The 12,936-nt window shown below is 36.7% G+C and overlaps 1 protein-coding gene across 6 annotated transcripts in view; it reads right to left on the bottom strand.

Annotated features, from left to right (window-relative positions):
- Positions 1-4,676: 4,676 nt before the first annotated feature.
- NFIB (nuclear factor I B) overlaps positions 4,677-12,936 on the bottom strand; it is a 229,456-nt gene continuing 221,196 nt past the window's right edge. For 3 of the 6 annotated variants that reach the window (XM_039256593.1, XM_039256595.1, XM_039256594.1), the window contains exon 12: positions 4,677-5,435. In XM_039256593.1, the coding sequence (XP_039112524.1) occupies positions 5,306-5,435 (130 nt within the window). In that variant the 3' untranslated portion in view covers positions 4,677-5,305. The remainder of the gene's footprint in view (positions 5,436-12,936) is intronic. The other 3 variants (XM_039256596.1, XM_039256598.1, XM_039256597.1) reach the window with 2 other exon arrangements.

Genomic DNA, 12,936 nt, shown 5'->3' with positions numbered 1-12,936 from the left:
TATTTCTAAAGAGTATTAACTAGTGAACCCTTTTATTATTTAAAAAAAAAACACAACTACTTACAACCATTGAAGAAAAAATTGCAACAACAAAAAAAATGTAAAAATTGACCGTCTCCAACTTGTCCCCTTTACTATGAACAATGTAACCAACAGATCTGTGGCACGGACACAGTACAAAGAGTTGTCATGGCAATGAGTTTGGCTGATGCAAAGGTCATTGTGCAGGGTCAAAGGGCAAAATCAGTGGTCCATGCTACCCCCCAACTGCAGGGCTCCACCCCACCCACACAATTTTTTAAGGAATCAGAAAAAACAGGGGAACTACCAGAAAGTGCAAAATATGAAGAAGGCAGCTTTCAGCTCCTTCAGCATGGAGTAAAACATTCAATTTTGAGCTTTTAACTATTGAACTTGAATAGCCTGCGCATTAAAAAAAATTGTTTTCTATAGAAACCCAATTTTTTAAAGTCCAGGAAGCATGCAGCTGGTTAATGTTAACAAAAGACCTTGACAGGAACATGTAAACTCTATTGAATGTCATGCTTGGGGCCTATCTGCCAGCAATATTGTAGAGTTGTTTCATTAAAAATGAATACTGTACACTGAATATGAGATCACTTTCTGCAGCCTTCATCATTTCAACACAGTACATAGATTCTGAATCTAGGTGAAGAACATGTCCTGATGTCACACCGCTGAAGATGTCTCTGTGCAATCTCTTTCGTTGAGTCCTTGTGAAGCTACCCAGTCACAAATCCAGTATTCTGCTCCCTGAGGACACGTTATGTGAGACATAGCACTGTTTTCGTTTTCTGCCTATCCCGAATGCTCTGTGAAACTTAACCTTAAATACCGTCACGTAACAATCACAAAAACTTTTGCTAAAGGCCGTATAGACTAATAAAAAGACAGTGGTGCTTCCAACATTCTGAAATGCTCTGAAAACCAACTTTTCCAATACTAAATACAACAAAATAACCTTCATAAAATATAACTTTTCTCCATTTACATTTTTTTAAAGGATTAGTATCCCGTGCTTTTCAAGCATAGGAATCTGTGAAATAACTCCTAACATGGACAGATTTTTTTTTTTAATACATAACTTAAGAGACTGGAGAGTTTTAACTCAAGTCCAGGCTCTACACAAGGAATATTCTTGTTTACTTTAAAAATGGAAACAACATACAGTTCCATTATAACTGTTAAAAAGTTAGCTTTACAAACATGGGAATTTTAATTTAAAAAAAAATTCTTAACAAAACTATACAGTGTACAAATTACTGTCTACAAGGTAGGCGGTTCGTTAAGAAGATCTTTCACTCTTCTTGCTACTTTGCAGCTTCACAGACTCATTCACATACTTTTTTTTAATGGAGCTGCCCACCCGAACATCACCCCATAACTATATTGCTATAATTAAGATTTTTGCCATGTCTTTATGTACAGTCTCCTTCACTGCCTTTTATTTATTGTTTTTCCCTCAGACAAGCCTCCAATGCTCGTGTCACTCCAGAGGAAACACTTCAGAGGCACTGTGAGCGGCGGGCAGCAAAGCCACATGACAAAAAAGCCCAACAGTGCCACGGAACGAACCCGGGGGGGGGGGCCCGCAGACACCACCCCTACTGATGCCCTTGGGTGACCTTCACCGTCCTGAAGCTATGCAGTTCTGGGTAAGAGAGGGGCGTGCAAGACCTGCAAAAGCGGGGCCCTTAGTCAGAATATACTTCCTGGTAAATGAGGAGGAGGCCGAAAAATGGATTTGAGATTCTATACAGATAGTAGTATTTTTAATAGTTTCATCACAAAAGAAGGAAAACAATGGATTAAAAAAAAAAAGCAACACTTGAACTAGGCCTTTGTACTCAAGAGGCAGGCAGGAATACCCACAGTGTGTAACTTCTTTAGCTAGAACTGCTCATTCTCTGGCAAAAAAAAAAAAAAAAAAAAAGAGAGAGCGAGCGAGTCTGCCCTTCAAAAATACTGCGTGTCCTGTGAGGTTGATTTGTTCACCTACTAGGTCAAAGATTCGTGAAGAGCTTGGCTGAGATAAGCTGTTTTGTACCAGGGTGAGTATCACAGAAATGATCGGACTTACTTCCCAACTTGCGTGGCTAGGATCCTGCTGTGCTATTCAGCTTTTGGGCTATCAGACTGAATGGGCTAATCAAATACAATTCTAGGCCCATAAGCATTGTTCTAAAGTATTCATTATTAAATCATATGCTGGGAGAACAATGGACAGTTTATTTTATTAGGCCATGGCCTAGGAGAAGGGGGTCAGGGGGCTTCTCAAGACAGCCCACCATGTGTCACTAATTCTGAAAGATTTTCCTTTTAGTAATGAATTCCCTCAATGGGACTGGGGGGTTGGGGAGGGGAGGGGAGGGGTGTAAGTGCAAAAATGAAACCAGCCTCCATTCACCCACTAGCGCTCAGGGGAAATGAAATCAAATATATATTTGAGGCACCATCCCTTAAAAAATCCCATCAGCATCTAATGGGCTTAATTCATCCACAGGAACATTAATTTCTGAAAACTCTACATACATTTCCCCTCTGGTCTGGTTCTCCATTTAAAAAGGCAGGTAAAAATGAAAACTTCACAAGATTTATTATGGGTTTTTTTTTGTTGTTCCTTAAAAAATTGAACTGTGATTTTAATCTATGAGTCCAAATACATTTAATACAGCAACCCTCTGTTCAATCCTCTGGATGTACTAAAAAAAAAAAAAAAAGGTCCAAGTGCACTGCCGTCCATTTAAAGTAGTGAGTCACAGGTAAATCATGGCTGAAACGAATAAATGGGGAAGAGGAGCGGTGGAGAAGGAACATGGGAACGCTCCCTCCAGCTAGGACAATGTGTTTTGTAGGAGAAAATCTACTCATGTGTTAAACTCCCAAAGTGTGAAACCTCCGCTACGTGGATATCTCGACAAATATTTTTGCCAAATATGAGGCAGGCTCACTCTCCACTGTGGATCCGGAATTTCCAAGCAAGAACACCACCACCACCACCACCACCACCACCACCACCACTACCACCACCACTACAAAAAAAAAAAAAAAAAAAGATAAGACAGTTTGTTTTAAGCCAAGTCTGCCTCCAGGAGAATTTCTTGTGTTTGCTTGTTCTTACTATTTTTGTTGTTACGAAAACCAGAAATGAGTTCAGCTTGCACCCCAGGTGGGAAGTTAGAGAAGGGGGAATCTGTGTAAGTTGAAGTTTGTCACAGTAGACAGAACAGTTGCTTTGCAGCCCAGGCCCGTCTCGGGGTGCACTGCTTCACAGCTACACTGTAAAGTGTTAAAAATCCTCCCACCCACCCCAGAATATATATATATGTATATTAAAAAAAAATCCCCTGTCCATCTCTCAGTACACAAAGGACCTCATCACACTGCAAAAATAGCAGTACCCACTTTGGTCAATTAAAACAAACAAACAAAAAAAAGCATACATTATTTTTTTTTTTAAATCTGTGTACTTACCTATAATAACCAATACAGCTAAAAGCACTACGTACATAGGCAAAACTTGGTATTGCATAATTCGTATAAATTTGAAACCCCTCCCCCCCAAATATTAATTGGAAGATGAAAAACATGAAAGGTTAATAGAAAAAACACCAAAATACTGAAAATATTGCTGGTCGATTACAATTTTTAAGCGGCAACTATACACAGCCATGATATGCTTTATAAATGTGAGATAAAGGTATACCTGTCTAAAAAATCCATGATGTCACACATTTTTCTTCGTCTGGAGTACAAAATATTTTGTCATAAAAATGGTAAAGATTTAAAATGATAATAAATGCAGCAAAACAAGTGTAGTGATGTCACTTTTTTGTTTTTTTTTTTTGTTTTTTGTTTTTTTTGTTTTTAGATTTCAAGGCAAGGCACGTAATGTGGACATTATATCTTCGTGCAAATTAGGATTACTGGAAAGAGTATTTTTAATTAAAATTTTAAGAGACATAGAGGCAAAATGTGTCTGCCCATGCACACTACAGATCTGTCAATACAAGAAATTTGTTGAACAAGGTTAATGTCTGAAAGCACCATGCAAGTTTTCAGCACCCTGATTATATTTGTTTTCTCAAGAGTGCGTTTTTATATCCTACACCCTGGCATTCCCAGTTTGTAAACTGTAAGCTTTACCCTTGTGACATGGATTTGCCTGCCTCTTTGTCTCTATAATGCAGATTTTATAGAACCTTTTGTACGTACACCCTATGGGTTCTTGATGCAACCAGTAATTTTAAATAAATAAATTCTACCTCCAAGGAGGCTGCAGCTAAACCAACATAAGTGCTGTGTTTTCATTAATTTTTTTTTTCCTCAAGCACATGATTTGTCTTGATTTAATGCCTTTTTAATGCCCTCAAAAACTGAGGGGAAAATAAATTCGTTCAAAATTATTTTAAATTCTTTTTAATCCCCTCAATTTAGAGTCCAAGGGCTGAAGGACTTATAATCATGATTCCCCTTTAGATATAAATTTATAAATTGCACTTGCCTCTGTTAAGTGTTTTGTGGGGAAAATATTATATTAATTTTTACTGTTGCATGCAGAGATAACACTTCACCTACATCGAGGCATTTCTTCCATAGAGCCTTTGTGTTCAAACTGTTTTTTTTTTCCTTTTTTCTTTTTTTCTTTTTTTTTCTTTTCTTTTTTTTCTTTTTTTTCTTTTTTTAAGGTTTCAAACTGGGTTACACACTGGAAAAGGCTGGGTTAAGGGCCAAAATTTAATAAATCTGTACTGATAACTAAAGGCTACAGAGATTTTATATATTTTTTTTTAACTTTTAGAAATCAGAGTGCTTATAAAATGGCTGGCTCATGGCTCCGTCACCCAGCACCTCTGATGCCGCCTCCTAGCCTCTGTCGGTGAGACAACCAGGAATAGTGATTCCATGCGTAAACAACAAGAATACTAAACCAATAAAACTAGCTTATCATGCACATATTAAGGCATCTAGAAAGTCAGTTAAAATATATTGTCATAGAGACAGAACATCTATTTCCCAGCGGACTTCATGTAACAAAGGCTACGTTGCAGGGGCTGTGATCTACCATCAGTGAAATATCATCGACCCTTTTTTTATGTCATTACAGTTTCAACCTTAAGGGAATTAGTGATTGTAAGTGCCGTCGTTGCTGGTCTAGTATCTTCTTTCTTCTGTTTCTTTCCTTTCTCCCTTTTTGTTTGTTTAGTTTTGTTTTTGTCCAGTCTTCCTCTTTTCCTTTTTTTTTTTTTTAATTTTTTAAACTACTGTTGTATTTCATTTTCCCTCAGTTGCTTGTTTCTGCTTGAAGGAAAGGTTCTCCGATTATGTTCAAACCGTAATTTTGGACATTTGCCGGTAGGATGGGGGTCCTATTTGATACTTGGAAAGGAACCAAGCTAGCCCAGGTACCAGGACTGTTGACGGAGAGGAGCAAGAAGGAGGGAAGAGAAAAAGAGAAAACACAATGTTAAAATCTCCAGCAATCTTAGAAATATAAATTCCACAGGCATCAAATTACTATTATCACTTTTTTCCATATTAAGTTTAATATAAGTGTGCCAAATTGTACATATTATAGGTATACACCCTGCATGGTCTATTTCTTTCATGGAAGGTTAGACATGTGTTTTTTTTTTTTTTAAGATTTCATTTTTTTAAGACATCTCTACACCCAACATGGGGCTCGAGCCCACAACCCTGAGATCAAGAGTCGCCCGCGCCACCGACTGAGCCAGCCCAGCACGCCCCCATGGTAAGTCTAATTGTGAGGCAGAATAAGCTCAAATTGGGCTTACATATGATTCTTGAACTCAGAATATATTCCTAAAATGTCTGATCTACTTGGATGAAAAAAATAAGAAGAAGAAAAGAAAAAGAAAAAGAGAAAGAAAGCTGCAAATCTATGATAGTGACAATAGGGTTTGCCAATTCTGCTCTGATCCTGCTTTACTTTCGGTTCACAAGCAATTCAGTTTTAAGTCTTTTACCTGCTTACCGATTGAATACCATTGAAAGCTGTAATGAAAGATACTACTTTTTCCTTACAATAAGAAAAAGTACATTTTTTAGGGAAGCCAGGACATAATAAGTCATTTGAAATGCTGGCACCAGAGGCCTGGGAGCTCCATGTCCCTGCCATCAGTAGGAAGGTTACCACATCCCTGTGGCTCTGAGCCTGATGAGCTGGAAGGGAGGAGGGGGAGAAGGGCTCTGTGGGGACAAGCAGCTTGTCTCCAACCAACTCTCATTTCATCCATGTTGGATCTGGGGCTGTCTAAAGAAGTTCAAAGAAGAGTTCTCGAAATGCTACTGGCATGATCTCTCATCACACAAGTATCAAATGGAGGAAGATAATCTGAGAGTTACTTATATCACAAAACAACTCCATGCACCGTACATTTTGGGGTGTGCCTAATAAGACAACTGTTTGTTTCAACACTCATCTCAGAATGAATGGCAGCTACTTCACAGCTGCATAAATAACCAAGAACCAAGAAAACATCAAATTGACGGTTGCATACCCTGTTTTGTCATGGTCTGACTTGTAGACTTCATTTTGAGGTTTTAAATTAAGTTGAATATTTTTTAATGTTTATTTATTTTTGAGAGAGAAAGAGACAGAGTGCGAGCAAGGGAGGGGCAGGGAGAGAGGGAGACACACAATCCGAAGCAGGCTCCAGGCTCTGAGCTGTCAGCACAGAGCCCAATACAGGGCTCGAACCCAGGAACCGCAGGATGATGACCTGAGCCGAAGTCAGACACTTAACTGACTGAGCCACCCAGGCGCCCTTAAATTTAATTTAATATTCTTTACTTTTGAAACCACGAGGTGACATGGATACTATTATTGTAACTTTCAACCTAGACACACCTTCATTTTTTTCATATTTTAATCTTTATGGGATATTAACTTGAAGGAAGAATTTTGTCTTAAAAAAAAAAAGCTTGGATTAAAAAAAAAGAGCCTGATACATATAACTTTTTTTACTCTGGTGATACCTCCATGCACAATGTGTCTTATTTGTTCATGTGTAGGAGCATATTTTGGATTTGATATTTCAACAGAAAAAAAATTCACAATGACCTTTGGTGCCCAAGAGATTTTATGATTAGACTATGAGCTCCATGATAATCACCAAGCCCATCTCTCTCTGTTCTCCATTTAATATAACACCAGCACATGGTAGATGGGATAAACAAATCACTTAAGTGTTCCAAATCACACCCAACTATATATTTTGAAAAAGCGTGGCTTGTAATCATCACATACTTGCATGAATACATTGTGATTTGGCCCCCTATAAAAAGAAAATCGGCATCTCTAAGCTTAAAGTTAGAGACATTTAGTATTAACAAAAATTAACTCTTGGGGAATCATCAAATTGAATTCAAAGGAGGAATAATTCAGACTAAAAAGTTATGTCCTCATGATCTGATGGAAAGTCATAATTCTAAAGAATTCGAATAGTTGTTACCGAAATCTTTTCCAAGAGACTTAATTATTTTCACATATTTCTCTCTTCCCACACACATCTTCTGTTTCTATGTTTTGCATGATTGATCGAGAGAGAATGTTATATGATACATCATGAAACTATTTTCCCCTCAACTGTAATTTCACTGCCCTTTGTTACACAGTACAATTACAGCATTTATTACTTCATATCATAATTACCTGTATCTGTGATAATCTTACTGACTGAAAGGTAAGCTCCATAAAGAAAATGACTTCGTCTTATCAATCCTTGTAGAGTCTGGATATCGCTGATGCTAATTATTTCTTAGCAAATAAAATAAATTACAAAAACATGTATCTGGTATTTTGAACCCAACATGGGATGCATGTATGAAAACAAAAAGACCTACTGAAATCGATAAAATCCTTGACAGTAAAAGACAATGTCAATAAGCAGATCACTTCCCAAAATTGAGTCCCAAGTTAAATGGGTTCTAGAAAGTTCTAGAAAGAGATTGAGAGATTGCATTCCTTAGGAAAAGTAAAGTGTATTTTAATGACTGAAAATAGATGTGACTCCTTACACAGAGAAGTGGGTCTCCCTAATGACAGAAAAGACAAGAATTCGGGGTTTATTTTGCAATAGCTTTCTTATGAGGTTCTAAAAAGAGACATGTATTATTCTTTGGAAAATGCTCAATAAAAACAAATGGATACTAGTGACTAGCAGGGCTCTAGCTGCAGAATATCTAACAAATTCCACCTAGATGTTTACTTCAATCTTTCAAACCACCCATCCTACATTATGACCATGTCAAAATTGCAGTGTGCAATATATTTGTCAATACTGTTTATGAACCTTTGGGGGGAAATAAATCTCAAACATTAACACTACGCAGACATCATATATGAGTTTTACAAGTCTCTTATTGCCAATTTATAGGTGAGGTTCAAAACTACAAGGCACAGGCATTTCTTAGAGCTTTTTGGTAGTCCTATTGAAAAAAAAAGTCTGTTAAAACAAATTCAAAGATTAAGATAACAGTGTAAAAATAGTTGAATCAAACAAGATAACCTAGATTATTTCAAATCAAAAAGAGAATGGCTCAAATTGCATAGCTTTTCAGGTAAAATGTAGTAAGTGCTGTTTACATATCTAACTCCCACTGTATAAATCAATGTTAATGATCACCAGTATGGGTAAAATAAACACACATATTCAGATTTATCACCATATATAAGCTCACTATATGCAAAGTGCTTAACAGTTTTAATCCACAGTGGAGAGAGAATTATCTTATGACCAATCCAATAATCTGTGCCTCTATGTATTAAGAGATCTGCGCACATAACTGAAAAGATCTCAAAATATTCAAGGTCAAAGTAAGCTACTTCCGCCAATAGATCTTCAACATGCACAGACTTTGCTTACATTCCATTTTCCATTGTCAAATCAAGTGATTTTTTCTTTAGGCAAACAGAAGATAAGCGTAACTAAAAGTTGAAAGCACATCTTTAGAAAATATATAAAGGCCATACCATTAAAAATGGAAAAGAATATAAAGTACTTAAAAAAAAAAACAGGCACAAAAAAAGATACTTTGTACCTTAAAAAAAAGGAGAATTCATCCCAATGACTTCTACTCTATGTATATAATGAGATATTTCATTATACACAAGACAGGTGTAAGTTAAATCAAAATTGTAAGAAATAGAATGTCTGATATCATGGAGAATATTTTCACTTTATTCTCACCAAATGCATGACATAGGTGCTCCCAAAAGGGAAGAAGCAAAGAAACAAGTTATTTAGACTTTGAGATGGATTAGAGAAAGATGACAGCCCATTTTATCCTGATCAGACTACTTTGGAAGCCCTGCCTCACTTCCAGGCATCAGTCTTCAAGAGAAACAGACTCTATGACATTCCTTTGATGAAGAAACTCAACAAATCATGTCACTTGAGGAACAGCTGGAGGGAGACAGGGAAGACACAACAGTTGAGTTGGAAGGAAATGTAGACTTGTATAGTTCAGGTGGAAAAAATTAGCATACAGGGAGAAACTTTCAGAAGATAACCATGCTGAGGGTCTACTCCGAGCAAGATGCCATTTTGGGTGTTCTACATATGCTACATCACTTAATTTTCTCAGTGAACTCTTGAGATTGCCATTGTTCCCATTTCACAGATGAGAAAATTGAGGTTTAACTTGCCCCAAGTTACTCACCTAGATTTCAGATATGAATCAGTTCTGATTCCCATGGCCTTTTAACTATGTTACACTGTTTCCCTGGGAGGTCGGACATTGATCCGACATTAGAAAGAACTTTTGAACAGAGTTTCTTCGAGGCAATATTTGCTTGAGGAGACAGTGAATTTCCCACGCCCCCACAGAGCTGGATCGTAACCTAAAATATGGTGCAGTAGACTTGTGCAGAGAATATGTGTTTGGTCTGGGTGATCAAGCAACTCTGAAATTCAATATATATCCTCTGAAAACAAATCCAGTTGAAGCTGTATTAGACTGACCTTACGGTGAGGATTACAGGGTAAGAAGATACTCATTTCTTCCTTTTAAAAATGATACACTATTTATATATTTCATATCCTTGGATAAATTGGATAAAGGAGCTGGTCTTTGCACATACAAGTAGTAAACAGACTCTATACCATTCAACGAAAGAGAGAAAATTGCTCTGGGCAAGTCAACATTTAATGGTGGTGCTTTCTAAAATTATGCAAGATTGTGTTTTCTAGGCCAAAAAGAATTGGGCCCTGGGCTTTTACCTCAGTAACCACCCAAGAACCATGAAGTGCCAAGTAAACATGTATGGAGTAATAAGTTGAGTAAGGAGCCAAACAAAGTCAAAGGCTTCACTTCAGCTATGTCTTGAAATAAGAGCTCTCTAAAGAATGGCAAAATTCATTTATACTAACCTGTGTTTATCTGATAATGGGTTGGGTAACCCATTTGTCAAGCATTTTATAAAATGTGAAAGGATCCAGCACACATACTTTTTAGGGGAATAGTAATATTGCCTATTGAGATGTCACATACTGATTTAATCCTAAGACTGCTATATTTACTTCAAAGATAGTAAGTACTCTTTCAAGAAGCATAAAAAATATTATAAAAATGAAGCACAAAGAAGTTCATACATTCAGGAATACCTCAACTCTACTAGGAGCTACATTACTTATAGATAGCAATAACAAGAAGCAAAATAACTACCTTAATTTAAGAGAAGGATTTGCCCTTAATTCCTTTGCACCTGTTTGAGATATTCCTCAAAAAGAAACTATTTGCTTCCTTAGCAAAACATTCCTAATTTTATCACTACAATAATTAACAAGTCGGTATTGGTATCTCTCTCCCAAAATGCACAAGTTCCTCTAGTAATAGTTAAAATCTACCTGGAAAAACCAATCATGGGTAGGTTAATTAAGTGTTAATTAAGTTAGAAAAGCCACACCGTCCTGAATTGTGTTATGTATGCATTTGGACTGTCTGCTTACTTCAACATAGCACAAATGCTATATATAGATGGTGTCATAGGAAAACATGCGAGTTTACGCCAGTTGAAGAAATATATGGGTAGTATTTAAGAACCTATATATTTAAGAATTATTATACATTATTACATAATAAGAATATGATTGTAAACTTATTAATGTATTAGGAACAAAAAAATGGTACTTAGGAAATATGCTAGTTGCTAGTATTTACATGGTGTGCATTGTTTGCCAGGGACTGTTTTACGGATTTTCAATCCTCATAATAAATCTATGAGAAAAGTACCAGTTTTATTCCGACTTTACTGAGGCGGGAACTGGAGCTAGAAAGTTAGGTGCCTTGCCCAAGTCAAGTTGTTATGAAGTTACAGAAGCCAGGATTTGAACTCTAGCAGTGAGGTTCTAGGGTCTACATTCTTACCTACTACACATCACCTCACTTCCCTCTTTTGTGAAACATTCTTTACTTTTATCACTGGTCAAGAATTTATATTGTCCCTAAATTATATAAGAGATTCTAAGAATTAAGGTCCATATCATTGAGAACACCGAAATTCCCAGAGAAGTAGAACTCTGGAGTCCAAATTTTAACACAAATAACTGCATTTGATTTGTCCAATTCCAGATGCTTTTCAGCTGAATACAATATTTGCCTTTGTTCCTGTATGTACAGATGTGGCTCTATGTCAATAATTTGCTTCTTGAGTTCTACCTCCGATGAGGCTAAACTAGAAGTAAAATATACAAAGTGCTTTACACAGGTCTTGGGTTTCTTCGATTTATTTCCCCCATTTTTAAGGATCATTATTGCTATCTGAATGATCCTATTTGCATGCAAGATGATTTCTAATGATTATTACTATTTGTAATAATCTGTATTGGAAAGCTCCCTGGCCAGCTCTTACCTGAACTGCAAAGTACTCTTGTGGGCTCTCTGGGAAACACCAAATATCATAAACTGCAGGTGGCTCATGGAATTATTCTAACTGCAAGCAATAGCACTTCATAGTAATGAAAAAGAAACGTATTTGTTTCTTAACTAAGTAGGTAAATAGCCTTCTTTATTGCTACTCTTTGGGGACCAACGATTTTGGAAATAACATATCAAAACGGTAGGCCATCAAAGCTCATTAATTTATATTCAATTGTTTCAGATGTGTTTTGTTATTGGAGTATGCTGGATTGAATGCTAACTTTACCCTGTGTGAACAGTAGCAGCTTCTAAGTGAAATAATGGCTTCTGCCAGTGAAATATTTTATCTAATGAAGAGCACAGGGCAGCTAAATAAACAGGGCATATTTACTGCAGCTAAATATGAAATGTGGTCATTTTAATACTGTACTCTTTTAGCAAAAAGCTTTTACAAAGTCCTAGAAGACCCTTCAACAAAGCAACTGGTATACTTAAAAGTAATAAAAATCTATTTCCTTAAAATGCGTACTTTAAACGTAAGAAAAATACAAGTCCCCTAGTTAGGCCAAACTTAGTCGATTTGTAAAAAAAAATTATGTTTGATACTTTTCATGCCTTAGAACTGAAAATGAAAGATAGTTACTACAAAGGTGGCCACCTGTAAATAAATCACTGTACACACATGCACACAACCGTAACATTTTATGTGGCTGTGGGAGGTTTCAGCCAATTAAAAAATCTTGCATGATCAGGCTTCCAGTAGTTATGTGAGCTCCTCCCACACACTGCACCACAGCAGAGAACCCGACATGTGGATTTCCACCCTTTCTCTGGTCTGTATTCCTCTCTACCCCTGGGTTCCTTTCAATGCTATTGTTACCAGTGCGCCTGCTCCCCTTATTAGCATATGTGAGTCTCTAACAGCAGACAAAATTCTCTACAAAAATAGTGCTCCCAAATAGTGCCTTTCACTAGAGAAAATCACCCAAGGCATACTAAATTAAAAAGAAATGTTAAGTTTTACACAAGAGC

The sequence above is a fragment of the Hyaena hyaena genome, unplaced genomic scaffold, assembly GCF_003009895.1.
Source record: "Hyaena hyaena isolate Hyena2069 unplaced genomic scaffold, ASM300989v1 scaffold_573, whole genome shotgun sequence".
Classification (NCBI taxonomy): Eukaryota; Metazoa; Chordata; class Mammalia; order Carnivora; family Hyaenidae; genus Hyaena; species Hyaena hyaena.
The sequence above is the reverse complement of the archived record's forward strand: the minus strand, read 5'-3'. Positions and strand labels throughout refer to the sequence as shown.